This window comes from Podarcis melisellensis, assembly GCF_964234715.1.
Source record: "Podarcis melisellensis genome assembly, chromosome: 13".
Taxonomy (NCBI): domain Eukaryota; kingdom Metazoa; phylum Chordata; class Lepidosauria; order Squamata; family Lacertidae; genus Podarcis; species Podarcis melisellensis.
In genome coordinates, this window is record NC_138545.1 from 29,066,358 (window position 1) to 29,086,999 (window position 20,642).

General features: G+C 43.5%; 1 protein-coding gene across 7 annotated transcripts in view; it reads right to left on the reverse strand.

Moving 5' to 3' along the window:
* Positions 1–3,022: 3,022 nt before the first annotated feature.
* IKZF3 (IKAROS family zinc finger 3) overlaps positions 3,023–20,642 on the reverse strand; it is a 64,446-nt gene continuing 46,826 nt past the window's right edge. For all 7 annotated transcript variants that reach the window (XM_081886346.1, XM_081886345.1, XM_081886344.1 and 4 more), the window contains one exon: positions 3,023–8,195. In XM_081886346.1, coding sequence (XP_081742472.1) covers positions 7,480–8,195 — 716 coding nt within the window. In that variant the 3' untranslated portion in view covers positions 3,023–7,479. The remainder of the gene's footprint in view (positions 8,196–20,642) is intronic.

The following is a 20,642-nucleotide window of genomic DNA, read 5'->3' on the forward strand; positions in this document are numbered from 1 at the left end:
TGTTTGAAACTATGTAGTGCTGCTGCCAGTCAGTGCATGTAATATTGTCTTGGATAGAACAATGGTCTGACTTGGTGCAAAGGTAGGTTTCTATGTTCCTCTGAATTTTTAAGACCCACTGACTCCAACTGGAGACTCAGGCATGAACTTAGGGCTCCCATCCTAGACACCCTTACACCCCACTGAACTCAGTGGGGCTTGGGTTTGTTTTTTTAGTAGCCGCATTGCACTAGCAACCTACTGAGCCTTTCAAAGCTGAACCCAAGCAAGGTTGTTCCTCCTCGCTCCTCTTGCCTCTGTCCTTGGGCGCTCTTTTCAGATTGCTTGCCTCCTCCTGCACTCCCTACATTTCTGAAGAGAGGAAAGTTTTATTCAAATTCTCAGAAACCACAGAGTCAGGGCTGGCTGCACCTTTTTGGGTCTTTGATGGGAACACTTCTGAAGTGTGGATCCGGCAGGTGTTCTTCCTGTTACTGCGGTGGAGGAGGAGGAGGAGGAGAAGAGGAGGAGGAGGAGGTAGTCGACTGCAAAGCAAGCGCCCGTCATAATTTGTGAAGAAGAAATGAGAAAGGCTCCTTCACTCTGTGGATAAGGGACAGAGAGGAGGGGCAGGATGGAAATGCAATAATGCACAGTTCCAGGAAACTCACAGAAATGGTGCCCTCCATATGCTGCTACACTACAACTCCCATCATCCTTTGGGAGCATCATCCCACTGTTGGAGCTGATGGGAATTGGAGTCCAGCAACTTATGGAGGGCACGAGGTTGTGGAGGACAAGGGGTGCCATTAGAGCAAGAGTACAGAGTGGCGCTGTGGATTAAACCACAGAGCCTAGGACTTGCCAATCAGAAAGTCGTCGGTTCGAATCCCCGCGATGGGGTGAGCTCCCATTGCTCGGTCCCTGCTCCTGCCAACCTAGCAGTTCGAAAGCACGTCAAAGTCCAAGTAGATAAATACGTATCACTCTGGTGGGAAGGTTAACAGCGTTTCCGTGTACTGCTCTGTTTCGCCAGAAGCGGCTTAGTCATGCTGGCCACATGACCTGGAAGCTGTACGCCGGCTCCCTTGGCCAGTAAAGCGAGATGAGCGCTGCAACGCCAGAGTCGGTCACACCTGGACCTAATGGTCAGGGGTCCCTTTACCTTTACAGACATGTTTGCCATTCCTTCTGCCTGCAGTTCAAGTGTCTAGGTGCTCAGGCAAAAGCCCTGGACCACCCCCCGATTAGGGAAGGGAAAACTGGTCTATACACTGTCTGGCATTAGTTCCCCAAAGTCAACTTTAGCAAATTTCCCCAGGACGCCTACCTACCCAAGTAGGCTGGCCATGTGTCCTACATGGCAGAGGACAGTTCTCTCTTTGAAGGGCAAGTCCATTTTTTTAAAAAATGCTAACCCGGTGAAGGGAGACCAGGGACTTTGAAGCTGCCTATCAACAGATAAGACCTGCTGGCCAGAGTTTTCCCCACTGTGGTGACATACACCATATTCCTATTCAACTTGTAGTTAAGTATATTAAAATATTTCTAAATTTGCACCTATATATCTTGGCAGAGGCAAATGCCATGCAATATCCAGGCCCTCTTTTGGTGAAGTGTAAGTGACCGTTCTCCCCCAAATCCTTTCAAGATGGAGATTCTGGGGCTTAATGCTTGAGAAAAATTTGCTCTCTAACCCACTGAATTCTGAGCCTTCCAGTAATATTTTTGACATTCCACCCATAACTTCCTTCAATGCTTGCCTGTCTCCAGCCTAAGGACTCTAGGATTAAAATAATTGATGTCATTGTGTCTACCAAAAAAGAAAACTGCAGCCTCTGGAAAACACAGAATGGTGTCTGCCGGAATCCTCCCTCCTCCCTCACCTTGCAAACATATAGGAAAGTGTCTTCTAAGGGCTGTGAAAACCTCTTTAAAGAATGTTAGACGATACCCATAGGTCTTAACTTCTCACCTTTTCGGTGGTTGCGTGCTCACTCGAAGTGGGAAAATGTGTGTGGGTGGCTTTAAGGTGCAGCTTGGGCCAAGGTGGCTGGAAGAGGAAGAGAGAGAAAAGGCTGCAAGGCAAATTCTCAAGGATGGCGAGAAGACACGAAGTGGCAGGAGGGCGGGGGGTTAGTTGTCTTCAGCTGCTCACAGAAACTCACTACAAGCTGAGCTAGCAGTTAAACTAACCTTATTTCTGATGAGGCCAGGGAACCTGCATAGAACAGTAACTAACCACTCTAGCCAGGCTCTCTGCTGCAACGCTTCTTAATGCTCATTCGTCATTGTTTGTGCTCAGGATGCTTGCAGGGCAGTTACACATGATCCCAATTTCAATCCTTCATACCTTCCAATTGCCCCAATTTTGCTGGGATGGTCCTGGAATTCCTAAAGCTGCAATGGCTTCTGACTTGGTTATGGAATGTCCCGGTGCCCCCTGCCAGCAGACGGGGCCCGTGGAAACAGCTGCAATGGCACTGGGAAGCAGTGGCATAGCAGGGATGGGGGCGGCCCCAGGTGCATTTTTTGGGAATGGGTGTGACCAGCCGCCCCCATAACAGGCTCCCTCATTGGAGCCTGGCTCCAGCATGCAGCTATAGCAGGCTTCCTCAAACTCGGCCCTCCAGTTGTTTTTGGCCTACCTCTCCCATGATCCCTAGCTAGTAGGACCAGTAGTCAAGGATGATGGGAATTGTAGTCTCAAAACATCTGGAGGGCAGAGTTTGAGGAAGCCTGAGCTATAGCTCTGCTCCCGGGTCAGGCGGAAAGGAGGAGAGTCTGTGGCAGCATTGCTGCCCCTCTCCTCCACTGGGCTGTGGCATGTGAGTGTGCCCACACACTGCTCTCCCTGTGCTGTGCCTCCTTGGGACAGTGGCAACTGGGTGCTGCTAAGTCGTCTCCGCTTCGAAGTGTCTCAAGTGACTTTTGTACACCGATTGCATCTTCCGGTTCAGGACGACGTGCTCCAAACCATGTGCTGCCCTCCCCCCTTTATTACCTTGTTGGAAAAAGAAACCAAAACATACAGAGCCATGGGTACTGAAAAAAGCACTTTGTATTAAAAAATAAATCCATCACTTTACACTGTAGGTAACACTTTTTGAAAACAAACACACTCGGAATACTTGACAGCAGGTTCCCGTTAATTCTTCGACTGGAATGAAAGAACTCCAGAACAAGTGCAGAGATCTATTTTCGAAGCAGAAACACACCAGCGTGCTGTCTTCAGAGCGACAGCCATGAGCGACGAGTAGTCAGAAGCAGCAATGTTAATGCAGAGGCACATTCACGGCCCTCCAAGGTAAGGCAATGGCGTTCTCAGCTTCCATGGAGGGTTTCCTATCCCAAGGCAACAGTGGCTTCCTTCGGCCACTTCTCAACAGAGGCAAGAACAACTCCCAAGGAAGGTTCACAAGCAAGGATACAAAGGGCTTCCCTTACCCCCACCCGATCCTGCTGGGAAATTTTGCTAGTCTTTTACCATTGCTTTTTGCTGTCCTCAAAATCCCTTCCATGTTTCCCCTTTGAGAGACCCATTAGGCAGGAGCAGCAGCAACAATGGTGGCAACACAGGGATGTTTGGAACCTTCCTCACTGGGAAATTTGGCTAGTCATCAAATTTCTTTCTGCTCCTTCAAAATTAACCTGCCATTTTTGCCCCAGCAAAAGCCTCCACATTTATCTCAAAATAAGACGTTAGGTAAAACTGAATGGTACACCCTTAATTTCAGAATGTTTTCTGATGGCTTCATTTCACCAAATCCAGAATGTGGGTTTGCGAACACCAGAGTTTACTATGGGTTTGCAGCTGTTTGTGTTCCCATTTAATTTGTGTAGTCCCCAGGACGTAAAACTATCTCAATGCTTTCCCCTTGCAAACCCAGGTTTACCCAATACAGGGATAATCCAATAAATTGGGGTGAAGCCAGGCTCCAAACTGCTACACTCAGGGGCCGCAAACAATTTGTCCCTGTGTTTTTGGGTGAGTGGAGTCCCTCTCCATGCCCCCTACTTCCTAAATGTTTTGTTTCCTTTCCCCTTATTTATAAAAATATTTAAATTCATAAAAAGTAACACAAAAAATAAATGATTATAAAAAATTCACAGCAGTTTACATTTATACATAAAATCATACAATAAAAAGACATAAAATGTTAAAATCAGAAATCAGCTAGCGCATATTCTTAATTGCCTGCATAAGCCTGATAGAATGGAAAAGTTTTCAGCAGGCATTTAAAAGTTGAAACAGAAGCTGCTTGCTGAATCTCTGTTGGCAGAGTATTCCAGAAAACAGGGCCAATGACCCTAAAGGCTTGGTTTCTTCTTGTCAAATAAGCCCCGCCAACTTGGGGAATCATAGAATTGCAGAGCTGGAAGTGACCCCAGGGATCGTGTAGTCCAACCCCCTGAAATGCGGGAATTTCAACTAAAGCATCCATGACAAATGGCCATCCAAAACGCTGCTTAAAAGCCTCAAAGGGAGGACAGTCCACCACCTCTTGTGGGAGTCAGTTCCATGGTCAAACAGCTGTTACTGTCAGAAACTTCTTCCTGATGTTTAGTCAGAATCTTTTTTCTTATACCTTGAAGCCATTGGTTCAGGTCCTGCCCTTCAGAGCAGGAGACAAGCTTGCTCCATCTTCCATGTGACAGTCCTTTAGATACTTGAAGACAGCTATCCTATCTTCTCTCAGTCTCTTCCCCAGGCTAAGCAATTCCCTCAACCATTCCTCATAAGGCTTGGTTTCCAGACCCTTGTTCATCTTGGTTGACTTCCTCTGCACACGTCCTTAGCTCTGCCTACTGACCCTGTTAAGAGGTGGGGTCAGAACTAGGGGTGGGGAATAAATTATATTAAGTTCACCTTTAAAGGTGATTCTACCTATCTCACCATTTCTGAAACAATTCACATGCTGAACTGCTCTGAATTTTGCAGTGAAGTTCTCAAACCAAGTAACATGTACCAAAATACATATACAGGGGAAAGATGTGCACATATGTATGTGTTGTGCATGGAAAATGAATGCATTATCTTAGAGGAAATCGCATTGCGAAAATTACATGCAAATACCGTATTTACTCGAATCTAATGCTCACCTTTTTTGGCCAAGTTACCTTGCGAAAATTAAGGTGCAGATTAGACTTGATGGCACATTTACATTCGCCAGCAAATACTCTTTTTGTTTCAAGGTTCTGAAAATTGAGGTGCGCATTAGATTTGATGGCTGTTGTGGAAATATCGAACACATGACTGGAAAAAATAAGAAGCTGAGAGAAACTGAAATTTGGTAGATTCACCCATCTGTAGTCAGTACTGTGTGAAGTTGCAAGCTGGCAACTCTAAATATGCAGGACTGGTGATTTGTCCAGAAACAGAGGTGCCCCTGAAGGATAATGACATGTGAACTGAAAGGCAGGGAGGAAGAGGGAATGTGTGTGTGTGTGTGTGTGTGTGTGTGTGTGTGTGTGTGTATTCTCTCTTTTACACACACACACACACACACACACACACCAAGAGAGGGAGAGCAAGAGAGAGATGGAAATAGCACAGATTGCCCTTAAGGCATATATAAAAAGGCTCACCAGCGTGACAAGAACAAAAGACAATTTTTACATCTTTGCTACTGACAGGATAAAACTAAAGTCACACCTCTGCTACAAACAAGCTGGTTGAACGGCTCCTCTACCAAGGACCACCGGGAACTGCAGCAACTGAGAACTCACCCTATAAAGAAATTATAACTCACTGAGGTCAGGGCTCAATCTTAGCCCAATAACTGTGGGCTTATCCACACCTACATTTCCTCCACTCTTTCCAGACATCATCTGCTCCCTGTCCGATCGCCCCTTTTTGGTTTTGCTCTAGACCAGGGGTAGGCAACCTAAGGCCCGGGGGCCGGATGCGGCCCAAACGCCTTCTCAATCCGGCCCTGGGAATCAGCGTGTTTTTACATGAGTAGAATGTGTGCTTTTATTTAAAATGCACCTCTGGGTTATTTGTGGGGCATAGGAATTCGTTCATTATTTTTTTCAAATTATAGTCCGGCCCACCACATGGTCTGAGGGATGGTGCCCACGGCTGAAAAAGGTTGCTGACCCCTGCTCTAGACCTTTTCCGCTGAAAACCTGCTCTTTAAAGCTCAATCGGAGCAAACAGCCATCCACAGAAAACCCCAATTGATGTTTGCGCTGGGCAACTCCCTCCGCCCCTGCAAATGTTTGGGCATGGAGCTTTTAAGTGCAGGCCTGTGCCTGGAAGGAACAGGGAGAAAGGTAAGTGCAGATAAGCCCTCTTTTCATTGCCAAGGCGCCAAGGGAAGAATGGGGGTTGGACTACTTTAGGAGGCCTGCCTTTGGGAAGGGAATCAATGGACTGAATGCTCTCTGACAGAAGACGCTCCCCACTCCCCTCAGGAAAACAGCATGCTTGGGAGATGGCCTGCAATCTAGACTTGTTTCTGGCATGTTGCTTTTCTAAATGCAAGGCACTATTTTGCGTCCCTAGGGTGAACCAATCAAACATGCGGTTCCCACAGGCGGGGTCTATAGCTCCATACTTTGCAAATGGATGGTTCTAGGTTCAGTCCCCAGCCTCTCCAGTTTAAAAAAAAAAAAGAGGAGAAGGATCAGATGATATAAAGGACTCTCCACCGCCTAAATCTTTACAATAATGGGCCAGGAAGACAATCAGGGGCAGCTTCCTTCGCTCGCAACATGAGGTGGAAAAGCTACTTTCTCAGTTTGCTCTGCAGATTATATAAACCGGCCTGAGGTCCCAGAATAATTGATAAATGAACTAAAAGCACCTGAGCCTTCACAAACCACAGGGTTAAGTCCAGCCATCTCCAAGCACCAAATGCTGGAAACTAAGCCCCGACACCCTTTCTTCCCTCTCCGCCATTGTTGTTGTTTTCAGAAATTAAGCACTGTTGGGGGCAGCCATCTTAGTTTCAGGTCTGCATTGCAAACTGTGAGCCTAACCCAGGGCTGGGTCACCGAAGGACCTTTCAGACACTGTAGGATTCCCAGAGCTTATCAGCCTCAGAGAGCATGGCCAATATTTCTCTATTTTTATTTAAGACATTTATATACTGCTTAATTTTTCACATTTCTGAAGGGTACTAAGGGTGATGTGAGTTGTAGCCCAGCCACATCTGGGCTTGGGGCCTACAGATTCCTCACCTCTGGCCGAACCTTTTTTACAGCTGGTACAGAACAATGTCAACGAAATCTCTCCACTTTTTTTTTTAAGGGTTTTAAAAATCTGACTACACTAGAAATGTAAACTAGTCTTAAACTCCCCACATTCCTGGACAAGGAACCCTGAAGACTGTAGCTCCATGGAGTTAAGGAAATACCCACAACATCTTTACAAAGTTATAATTCCCCACCCACACACCCCAGGTTGTTTGGTAGAAATCACACAATACTTGAACTTGGTTTTAGGTTACGGTGCATGAATCTCCCCAGAAACTGATGGAAGAAGTTCTGCTCTCATTTCAGTCCCATTCTGTGCTCACCACGGACTATGTGGGAGGAGAACTCGTATTTGTCATGGCTCCGGTGGCCGCACAAATTACACTCAAAAGGGTCACGGAAGCCGTGGCACCCCATGTGGATTGTGAACATCACATAATCCAGGAAGAGGACACGGCAGTGGTCACATCGGTAGACCCCAATGGGTTCGCCTTCCTTGTTGAAGACTTTCAAGACGTCACGAGGACAAACGACGGGCGGCCTGAAGATCTCGTAGGATCTGGGGTGCTCCTTGTAGACCAGGAGCCCATTACGGGCCTGCAGAGGAGGAGGAGCCGCTTGGTTCTGGTGGTAGGCAAGACTATGGTGCTCCTCTTGGTTGCTGTCTGAGTCTGTGGAATCTTGGCCACTGTTGTTTGGAGAAAGGCCTCTGTCGGAAGACATAGCCTTGTCTCTCAGCTGGGCATGGCTCTTTTCCACTTCCTGCGGGTTGCCGTTGGGCACTTCAGAGCGGGTGAGCGCCAGGGGGTACAGGCTGCTGATCACGGGCACCATCTCCGAGGTCGGTGGTGCCGGGTTCTGCACAAGCGGGCGCAGGGCTTCTGCGCCAAGGTAACCCATGGAATTGTTGATGGTTTGTTGGTCCAGCAGGCATCCTTGCAACATGGCCTCCCTCTCCTTCTCGTACACAAAGCTGGGGTTGTAATTCACTTCAAAGCTGGAGCGTTTCTCACCTGTGGGACAGAAGGATGCATGAGGGCGTTACAGGGTAAAGTTCTAAAACTGCCTTACATTTATACTGTGGCAGCATGAAAATACTTTTATAAATACATTTTGCGTACAAAAGCATCTCTGTGCCACCATGTTCTAAAGTATCAGGGCAGTGCACAACATCACAATATAAGATACTATTAAAAACAATACATGGAGTATTGAGGCCCCACCCCTATTACAAATTCTACTCTGTCTCGACCTGTCCTGCTCCTTTCACTAGCATTCCCTAAACATTTTCAGGTCTAGCTTACGGATTATTTTATTATTTATTTGTTGAATTTATATACCTGGAGGTCTCAGGGCGGTTCACGAAAAAGATCACAATATATAAAATCAAAATAAGAACAATATCCCAATAACACACCCCACCCCCAAAAAGAGCCGCATTTTAAAATGGTCTAGGATGCCCATCAGGTCAACCAAAGGCCTGGTTAAAAAGGAATGTTTTTGCTTGGCACCTAAAGGTGTATAATGAAGGCACCAGGCGAACTTCCCTGGGGAGAGCCTTCCACAGATGCGGAGCCACCGCAGAGAAGGCCTGTTCTCATGTTGCCACCCTCCGGACCTCACATGGAGGAGGCACATGAAGAAGGGCCTCAGAAGGTGATCTCAGGGTCTGCGTAGGTTCATATGGAAAGAGGCAGTCCTTGAGGTATTGCGGTCCTGAAACCTGCCTTTTTTAAATAGGACAAATGGAAGCTGACATTCTCCAGCAGCTGAATTCTGCAGCCAGTACTGATTTCTGCACTTCTCTGGTAAAGTTATAGTACCATGGAATCCATTCAGCCTTGGCCATAAGGCAATGGAATTCTGCTGCCACAAGCAACATTTTCACACACAGCAGGCAATGGCGTTTTTCATATTAAAATCCTCTGTGCTTGAAGGATAGAAACTAGAATGTCAAACCCTTGAGATATTTATCACTGGCAGTACTATGACTCAAGGACCACGAAACTTGGCAGGCTGTTTCAGTGGATGGGTTTGAAACCAACCACTCACGTTTCTATAGTAATGTGCTTGAGAACCCGCTGACAAGATTCTCTGTCAATCTTGTGATCCATCTGATAGATAAAAGGAATTTTAAAAAGAAAAAATCCCCCACAGAATGACATTTGTCTATGACTCAGATGCCAGTTCTAGAAAAGATGAATCAAAGAAAATTAGCCCCGTTTCTCAAGGGATGCTGAAAGTTTTCAGTTTCTTGTTTTGAACTCATGAATACGATTAACTAAGAAAATATCCAGTGTTAGGGCGGGCTCTGTGCAGGCAATGGGAAGGCTTATGAATATTTGGTATATTGTATTGCAAGCCCCGGGAAGTTACTGTGTGTCTCTGTACATTCTGCAGAGATAAACTGTTGGGATTTTTGACTACGTGCTATCTGATGCAGCTTCCCACAAAGCAATTAAGAAGTTGGCTGAAGGCCAAGAAAACTGAGCAGAGGAAGTTATTCTTCCTAGAGATATGGGACCTTGGATACAACTCTGCTATTGGTCGAGGTCTCCATATAGGCATGATGACTCATGGCATTCCTTGCTGGATAGTTGGTTGGTCAGTGTGGTGTTATGAGAGTCGTTTGGAGTTTGTTCAGTGAGAGAGTTAAGATCTGTGTCTGTATCCCGTATAGAGTAACTTGTAAAGTCTGCTATAAATAAGAAACACCTATAAGTAACCAAGTTACTGGTAGCAGCGTCTTGTTCCTGCTTCATCCTACCTGCCTGCAACTGATTGCTTCTGAAAGTCTGTGTATGCTCTGCTATATTCAACTGGGTCTGGCTAAGATCCTGCAACAGGTTAAGGTTGCGAAACATCCATATAAACTGCATTCCTATATGAGAACTGCTAGTGCAGTCCTTGCAACTCAGTTTCAGGGATGGTGAGAAGGTGCTGCCATCACTACAATAGTGTTCTCATGGCTGTGCTTTAGCTTTGACACCTACAGAAGGTGCCACTGGGGTGGGGAGCTATCCCTGGATCCCTGCCTTTGGTCATCCCAGCCATTAAGATCCAAACCTTCTCCAATTCGCATGGCTCCCTCTCTTCATCTGCACAGTCCTGTCTTGGCTATTGCTTTTTCTTGGTACCATTTGAGGACGAGAGAATGTTGGGAATGCTGACTTTTTCTCTAAGATTGGATCCACAGTTCAAAACATCTTGATGCTTTTTAGCATACTCTCTTAGAGGAAGCTTAAAACATTCTGTTCGCCAAACAATGAAGGCAATTTGTCCTATCCATACGAAACTTTCATGGTGAAATTACATGGTGAATAGGTATTTCTGGCCACAGTTCGGTGAAGAATGGCTAAGTTTCAACTATTTGGCAGAGCAGTATTTTTGCCTTGAAAAAATATATGCTACGTTTCTCCTTCTGGCTGTGGAAAAACGTATGTTTTGCATTTTAAAATGGACCTTACAACACATGTTTAGAATGGAGAAATATTAGGATTACCAACCATAAAGTATTTTATTTACCCAACCAGTAAATTTGCATTCTACTAGATAACCACTATTGTGTTTGAGGGAGGAAAGGAAAGTCTAGATTCCACCATGCTTTGCATATGACTCACTAGCCTTATCCTGGTTTGCTGTATTCCTCCAAGCTCTGCACTGGCTTTGATACCGCTCAGCAGAATCAGTAATTCTGAATTACAACTTTGTAATGCTAAGGTGCTCTTGAATTCCTGCTTGATCCAAAATGCAGGGGTAGCTCCCCACCCCCTTACATATAGCTTCGCTCTCTGGATATTCCAAATGAGTGCTCCTCCTCTCGTGAGTTAACACTAGGCCTGAGCCGAAGGGGGGGCGAAGCTTTCAAAAGCTCTAAAAACACCTCCTGTTTGGGGGTTAGCACTGTGAGAGAGAAAAAAGTGTTTGTGGAGTAGGGGTAGTCAGAAAAGGTTCACCTTTGGTATATAAGCAGAAACCTGGTAGGGAAAGAGATAGCAGAGGGTGAAATATTTCCACCCTGTGGCAAACCCCAAACCGGAAATATTTGAGTCACTAAGTAAAAAATAGGACATATAGGAATTATGGTTTCCACCTGCTCATTTGTACCCAATCTGATCCACTTGATAGCACAGCGGCAGCTGCAGACACTCAAGGGTATTAATCACAGGTGGCAAACCACAAAGTGACCCAGAAAACACTGGCGCAATTTCAAGTGTGATCAAGAACATGGAATTCAACGAAACAACAACCCACAATGCACACACTTATAACATTGTTTTGGGCGGGTGTAGAGTTGTGGGTGTCATTTCGGCGATTACACTCTCTCAATTAATGTTTTTAATTGACCTGGCCTTGTTCTAAAAAGCTCATTGCCCTCCCTTGTTTCCCAACCAGGGACTGTGGGGCTTGAACAGAGAACTGTGGCCTACTCTCCACATCCAGCAGGGTGAGGGGCAGGAGTGAGAAAATCTGACTACCTCGGTTCCTCACATTTGCTCATTTTCCCAACCTTAAGTTCAATTCTCCACACTTCCATATATGTTTGCAATTCCTTAAAAAAATAAAAATGTCCTGAAAATCCACCAGCTTTTTAGTGCAATTTTCTCCTAATATGCACATTTCTGCAAAGCAATTTCTCTTCCTTTACATAATGCGTTTGCATCCTATTTTCACTAATACGTGCATTTCTATGCATGCTCCCGGTACATGCATTTTTGCACACATTACTTGGCGGCAGAACGGCATTGCAAAATTCAGAAAAGTGTACGTTTTTGAAAGGATGGCTGTGTTTCAGTTTGCGTGTTTATTTCAGAAAGTGCAACTTAGGCTCCCTTTAAATGGATATTGGATTGTATTTATCTCTCATCCTAAGGTGGTAGCATGGCCTGTACCTCTTCAGAACTCCAGGTAGGAATGCCATTTCCCCCCAATACGTAACTCCATTTCCGTAAACTATCAAAGAGAAGTTGTGAGATCAGCCCAGCCTGATTCTTCCAGTCCTAGTTTCTACTTGCAGAAAGTGGTCCCCCCTTTGAAAATATGCATTTGAAAATATGGTCCCTTGCCTGTCTGGTGCTGTCTAAGATGGTACAGTCCAATTTAGTACCTCGGGGCTTTACTATTTCAAAGATGACATTAACACCATCACGCCACTTGCTGCTCTGTCATTCCCTGGCTGCAAGGCAGGGCAACACACAGAGTAATGATGTCATCTCTCAATGTCTAATTAAGCGCCGAGTCGTAAAATGGTGAAATGGACTGTACTACTTGGAAGAGGTGAAGGTTGGTGAATGTGACCAGTGCCAGATTTATGTATAAGCTAAACAAGCTATAGCTTAGGGCCCCACTCTCTTGGGGCTCCCCCCAAAAATACTTCTTCTTAATTGTATTTCACTATTAATATACTTCTTCTTAATTGTATTCCAGTTCAACAATTATATACATATTTTGTTATGTGCAAATGGACCTATTAGGTCCATAAATTACCGTATAGCATATATTCAACACGAAAAACAGTGACAATTTGTTGTTGACAAAGGACAGCTGGACATATAAAGGGCCTCATTACCTTCAGTAGCTTAGGGCCTCATCAAACCTAAATCCGGCCCTGGGTGTGACATTTTTAAATGCTTCTGTAAGGGAGGCAGAATCCTCCTCAGCAGAGGACTAGCAGAGCAGGAAATGAGTACTGCTAAAATGGTTCTCCGTATTTTAGCATGAGAAGAAACTCTGCCATCTGAAGATGCACAGCCTACCACCTCTTTCATATTGATTCAAGGCTCTTTGGCTCCTTATTCCCACCATGCTTTGCTGTGAGTGTAGATCAGGCCCAAGTTCTACACCAGATAATCACCTCAGTTTCCCCCAGAGAACAAGCACAGGACCCAGAAACGGTTATCCATTAATATTATTGTCCAGTTCCTGGTATCTAACCCTCTGCTACTTGAGTTAATGCCTATGTCTGTGTTCCCCAACCTTGTCCTTCCAGAAATTTTGAACTACAGCTCCCACCAGCCACAGCCAGAACATCTGGAGGGCACCAGGTGGGGAAAGGATGACCTAGGTAGGAAGAGATCCAAGCATCTTCCTCCAAGCAATTTTTCGCTCTAGTACTTAATGAAAAGTCAGCTTAAGGTCAGACAAGAGGCTTCTGGGAGTGCACCTTGGAGGATAAAAGAGAGTGAGTCACTTTTTAAAAGTCACACTATATGAAACCCCACCACATGGAGTAATTTTATTTTTTTTAATTGACAACAACATCATAGCATCAGAAAACAGCGCTGCGGTGACACCCGTGTTTCCTTCTTTCTTAACCCACTCTTCAAGAAACTGTTTGCCCACCTGTACCTTGCAGAAACTGTATCTTACCCCAGTAAGGCAGGTGCCATCGCAGCTCAGTTCACATTGTTGAATTCCCCCCCCCACACACACAATCTTCCACGTGGGTACACAAGCATGTGAAGAAAAGCTAGGCCTCACACATCTCCCCTGTCAGCCTGGGCCTTAAGATCTATGGGAGACGGCCAACTTACATTCCCACTAATGACAACAGTTTTTGGACAGCGTCATGGAACAAGGCCTTCTCTGTTACGGCATCCCAGGTACAGAACTTGATGTTTGCTTTATATTGTTAGCTTTATGAGGGGAGGGGGTTATATGGACCCTTTGAATAGGAGGGTGGAATAAAAATTCAGTACTAATACTAAATGTGACCAGGATATTGCACACCTTGGTCCACGATCATGGCTGCTGGCAAAAGTGTACAAAGTCAGATGGGGAAATTCAGCTCTGTCAACTACTCCTTAGAGGCTGCATTGCCTGATACCTAAAGCAGGTAATGTGTGCGACAAGTACATGTTTGTAAACACTTATTTCATCATACAGGTCTATTGCATTCGCCACTGGCTTCATCCCCCTACTGAGGTGCACCTGTTGGCTCAAGTTTGCTAGTGTTTTAATTAGTGAAAAGGACTTTGTTTTCTTAGTTGAAAACCTGTATTTGTGCCTCTACTTAAACATGCTGCACATGTTATACAACGGCCAACCTGAATTTGCTATTTGCTGTACTCTTATTGGGGAAGCAAGCTATGTTCAGTTCCAGCTCCTAAGTGATATACTCGTCTAATAAATATGTTTTGCAGACTTGTGTCTGTATTTTAAAAAGTTGAGAGGGGTAACTGTTTTCATCTGTTTCAGAAAATGCCGCAAAAATTCTTGAGGCAATTTAACGACTCTCAGATTTAAGCAGATCCATCTCTATGCAAAAAAAAATATGAAATGGACAGCAAAAGTGACAACGTTCAGAGCCCACTGCAAGAGCATTTCAGTTACCCAGAATGCTGTTGTGAAAGTCACAATCCTCTAACAAAAGAGAGCATCTAGAGTAGGTATTAGAATTTATCAGGGAATATTTAAGAAATATAAGATCATATTGTACCAATCACACCATATTAGCAGAACTTTAGTGATACTTGTAAACACAACAAATACCGTTTGTAGAGTAGACGGGAACAATATTAAAGAATATAAAACTGCGCGGAAAAAACAATGACAATATAATCAGCACAATGAGAATGATTGGAAGACTCGTTTTGTCAGAAGTCTTTTTTATCTAAGTGTTTAATTAAGTATTAATTAGGAAGATTAAGGTTTTTTTATGTACGCAAATTTGCTTTTTCTTCTTTATTTTTTCTGTATTTTCTTCTTTTCTTAATTGTTTTTTCTTTAATTTTTTGGTAGTATGAGATTGTAAATTCTTTGTAAATTCTTTGTATAAGTGTGTAATTTAAATTAATAAAGATTGTTTTTTTAAAAAAGAATTTATCAGGGAATTAGATTTCATCCAGACTGAGAATCTCTTCTCCTCTTCAAATTTTTAATTCGTTTTAGTATTGCCAGGAAGATTGTGTTGTCACAAAATTACTACTATAGATTAAGGTCAGTGTTCCTATCTTATACGCATTTGATCTTTGCACAGAAATATGGAAGAACTTCTGTGTCGATTTCATGGCCTTTTTAGCTCTTTAAGCAAGAAACCAAGTCTTTAATGTCATCAGTGCAGTCCTGTGAAAGACTTCACCAATGAAGATTCAGCAGGTGCCTTCTGTGCCAACTTTTAAACACCTTCTGTGCCAACTTTTAAACAACTGTTCTATTCCACTAGTCCAGGCATATCCAGCTCCCAAGAGACTGTGAACTACTCCCAGTATGGGAAAAAAAATGGCAGAGATCTACCCATTGGCATTGGAGGGAGGAGGAGCGTGTGTGAGGTGGGTGGATTGCCCAGAATTGTTTAGCTTTTTTTAGGCGCGAAGTGCCCAGAGTTGAGCTTTTTGGGGGAGGATTGCACAGTTTTTTAGCCTTTCCCCCATGACTTTTTGTACACGATAAGGATCCCATGATCTACCAGGATCAGCCAGGGATCTACTGGTAGATCACAATCTACTGGTTGGACATCCCTGCACTAGTCCTATGCAGGCAGTTAAGAATACATCCTCTCACCATGGTTAATAGATGTTTTAAACTTTTTAATGGTTTTACTGCTGTAAACCAGGTTGATATATTTTTTATGAAACAGGGCTATACAATTTTTTAAAAAATAAATAAATAAGTAAAATGACATGAGTGCTAGTCCATAAAAGCTTGTGGTGCTTGATGTGTCAATTGTCATGTTTAAAATGCATTTGTTGTATTATTTAGTAAGTTGGCAAGCTTAATAAAGCAGAAGAATATTTGGCAACCTTGTAAGTCAATGGTTGTTTGAGGTATTTAAGCTTATGATATGTACACATTCTTTATTGCATATAATGCTTTAATAACATGTATCATTGCCTTACCCATTTTTTTCTGTCTTGTTCTTCAATTTTAAGTTAACTGCTTTTGACCCAGATAGACTAAAAAATTAGCATAATAAATGAAAGCTTTGCAGTTTCAACTAGCAGCTTGTTTCAACTTGAAGATAAGGAGCCTTAGCAACTGCATCGCAACCACAGAGCAGAATGGATATATTTATTTGGGCTTGTGTGTATATGAACGGTTTTTGCTTACAGAGGCTGGAAGCAGCAAAACAAGGTTGGGGCTGGTGGATGTGAAGTGTGAAAATCAAGCCAAAACTGTGGTGCAAGCAATTTGGACTTTGCTAGCTGATATGGGGGGAGACTTGTGGCCTATGTATTGGATTGTGTTTCCCAGCACGTGTAGAGGACAATATTGAGACATTTTTTGATACCTAGAACCTGTATTTTGGCAGTGTTGCTTTTGCAACCTTGTGGCGTTCTGGATCCTGGGGAACAGGACTTTGCCTTCCACCCCATGTCTCTATAAAAGCAGTTTTCTCGCTGTTTGAATTCGGAGAAGACTATCGAGCCAAACCCCAAGAGGCAACAGGTCTCTGCAGCATCTCCTTCTCCCATGCCTCACCTTTTCCTAGTTTTGCTTGCTAGAAGGATCCCTGGCCAGGATCCTTTGTGTGAGTATCGTCCCATCCTTGACATATATATATATATATATATGATCAGTCTATTTTGGTGGGATAACTGTTCCTATCAGGGAAGAGACAGGGATGCCCTTCTCATCAGGGAGAGGGCACCCTAGCTGTGTAAAATTTGGGTAGGAAACAAAGCTTCTATTTTGTCATACATCTTGCATTCCCTTGAAAATAAAGATGCCAGGTTGTGTGTCTCAGGCCTGATCACTTTAGCTCACACAGCAAGGCTGTTGTTTGGGTCATAACACATTACCTTTTTATGTGCCTTAACCAAGTGAAGCAGGGCCCTGTTAACAGGTCATAAAAGCTCAAAGGACATATCTACAAAATTAACATACGTTGTTTTTATGTCAGTTGTCATGGCTTCCTCCAAAGAATTCTGGTTTGGTGAGGGGTCTGTGTCTCCTCAGTTAGACTTCTGTTCCTCCTCTCAAAAAACTACAGCCCCCAGAATTCCTTTGGGAGAGAAAATGACTTAAGCTCGTTTAAAATTTGTGCCACAGACATGTTCTCTCACGATACCTTGCCTTACTTGTCTGCAACTCTTGCCACTGCTCCACCTTTTACTCCATGTACTGAGAATATTTATACTCTGGCTCTTCTGGGAGGGAAACCCGTGCTGTGGATGAGTCAAGAAATAAAAAGAGCCATTCATCCACAACCTTCCTTAGATGGTTGATTCCCACTTGCAGCCTGCCGCAGTACAGTGGTACCTCAGGTTAAGTACTTAATTCGTTTCAGAGGTCCGTTCTTAACCTGAAACTGTTCTTAACCTGAAGCACCACTTTAGCTAATAGGGCCTCCTGCTGCCGCCATGCCGCTGGAGCATGGTTTCTGTTCTCATCCTGAAGCAAAGTTCTTAACCTGAAGCACTATTTCTGGGTTAGCGGAGTCTGTAACCTGAAGCGTATGTAACCTGAAGCGTATGTAACCCGAGGTACTACTGTAAAGTGCATTCCAACATTTCATTTTGACACGGAACATTTTTATTCTGCCCTTCCTCCAAGGAGCTCAGGCAGGGCTTCACCCATTTTATCCTCGGCAAAAGACAGAAAGGTAGATCAGGCTCAAAGCAAATAACGTACCAAGCTTTTATAGCAGAGCAGTGGTTAGAACCTGTTTTTTCTCTGCTCTATCACTTTGTTCACAACACACAATGGTCCTACTGAGTAGTTATTGCATATAAGCAATCTCCCAGCTGAACTCTGAGAACAAGCATGGATTGGTGGGTGAGTGAAGGGGCCCAAACCCTGTGAAACCCACCAATCCCAGTGACAAGTGAGCATCACCTGCTGCCTTCATAATCACAACCTGAGCTCAGGTAGTGCTGCTGGTTCGCAACGTAGGGAAAGGATCTTGTCCAAAAGCTGCAAACCCCACACACCATTTTTACACAGGTGACTACTGACTCCTGTTTGTAAATGTCAGAGAGAGCACGCTGTGGTTACAGTGAACAAATGTTCCCCCTCTGCTTCTGCAGAGTCTGGGGTGGTTTGGGGAATTAAGGTCAACTTTATTTTTATTCAAGACATTAAGAGAGAGAGGATGGCAGTTAGTCTCAGGGCATTTGCAGCAAGATTAGATAAAAAAATACAGTAACAGAGAGATCTCGGCTTATAAAATTTGATTTTGAAGGAAGGCTCAAAAACGGTTTTACACTAAATATACAAACTGGTACAGAGCCAGGAATTAGAATGAAATTTCTATCTGAACTGTTGGAATCAAGATCATGGACAAGAAATTCAGACAGATCCATGGAAGTGGATATGGCCAAAAGTCCCCCAATAACCTGTGCTACCTCTTAAATGAAGTTTTTAAAAGTTTATGCTCCACTGGTATTTAAAATCATCATGTCCCAAACATATATATAATACTGCTAGTGATCGACACTGGAGATTCAGAGTGGAGAATGCAGGAATGCTGCATATTTTCTGGGCTTGTCTCAAATTTTAAAAATTCTGGGAGGATGTAGCAACTGAAATCAAGGTAATAATAGGATAGATAAAGGGACCCCTGACCGTTAGGTCCAGTCGCGGACGACTTCAGGGTTGCGGTGCTCATCTCGCTTTATTGGCTGAGGGAGCCGGCGTACAGCTTCCGGGTCATGTGGCCAGCATGACTAAGCCACTTCTGGTGAACCAGAGCAGCGCACGGAAACGTCGTTTACCTTCCCGCCGAAGTAGTACCTATTTATCTACTTGCACTTTGACGTGCTTTCGAACTGCTAGATGGGCAGGAGCAGGGACCAAGAAATGGGAGCTCACCCTGTCACGGAGAGTCGAACCGCTGACCTTCTGATCAGCAAGCCCTAGGCTCAGTGATTTAGACCACAGCGCCACCCGTGTCCAATAAGAGGATACATGTGACTTAATAATTGTTCCCGTGAAGCTTACTGGGCGACCTTGGCCTGTCACTGCCTCTTAGCCTAATATACCTCGCAGGGTTGTTGTGAAGATGAAATGAGGAGGTGGAGAACCATGTACACCATTCTGAGCTTCTTGGAAAAAAAAGGTGGGATATAAATCCATTAAATATTTGGCTATGTTAAAGACATAGTATTAAAGGAAGATTGAACTGGTTCAGCATTTACTGACTGCCAGCAGAATAGTTATCTGTTATAACTGGAAGAAATCAAAGGCACCATCCATGTACAATTGGGTAATCAAAATTTGGGATATTGTTTACAAATACCTGTAATAATATAATTAAATAACAACAACGGACAAACTCACAAATATGGTAAGTGCCAGAGAAGGCGGACAATCAGGTGATTATATTTTTGAGGGGTGAAAAATTAAGTGTCTTTACTGGATTGATAAGGTCCAAGATATTGTAAAACTGTGTATACTGCTTGGACGTTTATAACTTGATATTATTATATTATTATAGCAGCATTATCATAACAGAATTTTACTTTAAATTGTATTATTTAGATGCTCCTCTATTAAGTCTCTCTCTTTTTTTGCATATGGAATTCTCAATAAAAATTCTAGAAAAAAATAAAATAAAATTATAGTAGGTTCATGCTTAACTTGAGCTTGAGGTAAAGAAGTAGAAGGCGAGTGTTTGGCCTCGGACAGTTTTGTACCTGAAACGAAAACACCCTGCTCTATTCTGAAACTCATTTAGAGAGAGAGAATGAATGATGCACAAAAACAGGTTGAAGACAAGAAAACTGGGCGTCTTGGGGTCCAAAGGTACTGCTTTTATCGCGTAGTGTTAGAGACTCATAGAGATTGAAGGGGACCTTCCAAGAGTCATCTAGTCTAACCCCCTCCAATGTAGGAATCTCTACTAAATCACACATGACATATGGCCTTCCAAGCTCTTACTGTGCTGTGGGCTAAGTGTTGTTTTTTTAATAGCATGGAAACATGCAAGGTAACTTGCTAGCATCAGACAGCTGCTTAAGGCAGAGCTACAAGTGAATGGTTGAAAAGCTGGGGAACCAACCTTCAATTCAGTAAATCAACTAAAAGTTTAGTGAATTACTCCATGAATAACACTATTTTAATCAGTGAGCACAGGAGTTAAGTGCATGCTCGTTTATTAATTTATTTTGCATCTCAGTATGATAGAAATCCAACACATCCTAAACAGCTTCATAAATTAACTATCCCCCTGCCCAGTAATGTGGTAGTTTTTGTTGATAAACTGTTTTATCAATTTCTTTCAAAGGCTCCTAAACTGAGATTTTGATAATATGTGAATAGATGTAAATGCTAATAGACAAAATGAATCTGTTATTTGAAGATTTCCAGTTTTTCCACTTGTCTTTCAAATGTGTTTTCTTTTGCTCTTACAAATTGCAAACTGCATAAGCTCATTCTGCAAATTTTTGATAAGCATATCAAAAATATAACATTATAAAATATCTAGTAGAATTAAAATATCAGTATTTAAAAACAACAACCGTATAAAGACTAGCAATACCAACAGTAGTTCCAATATTAACCGTACTAATATTTTATTA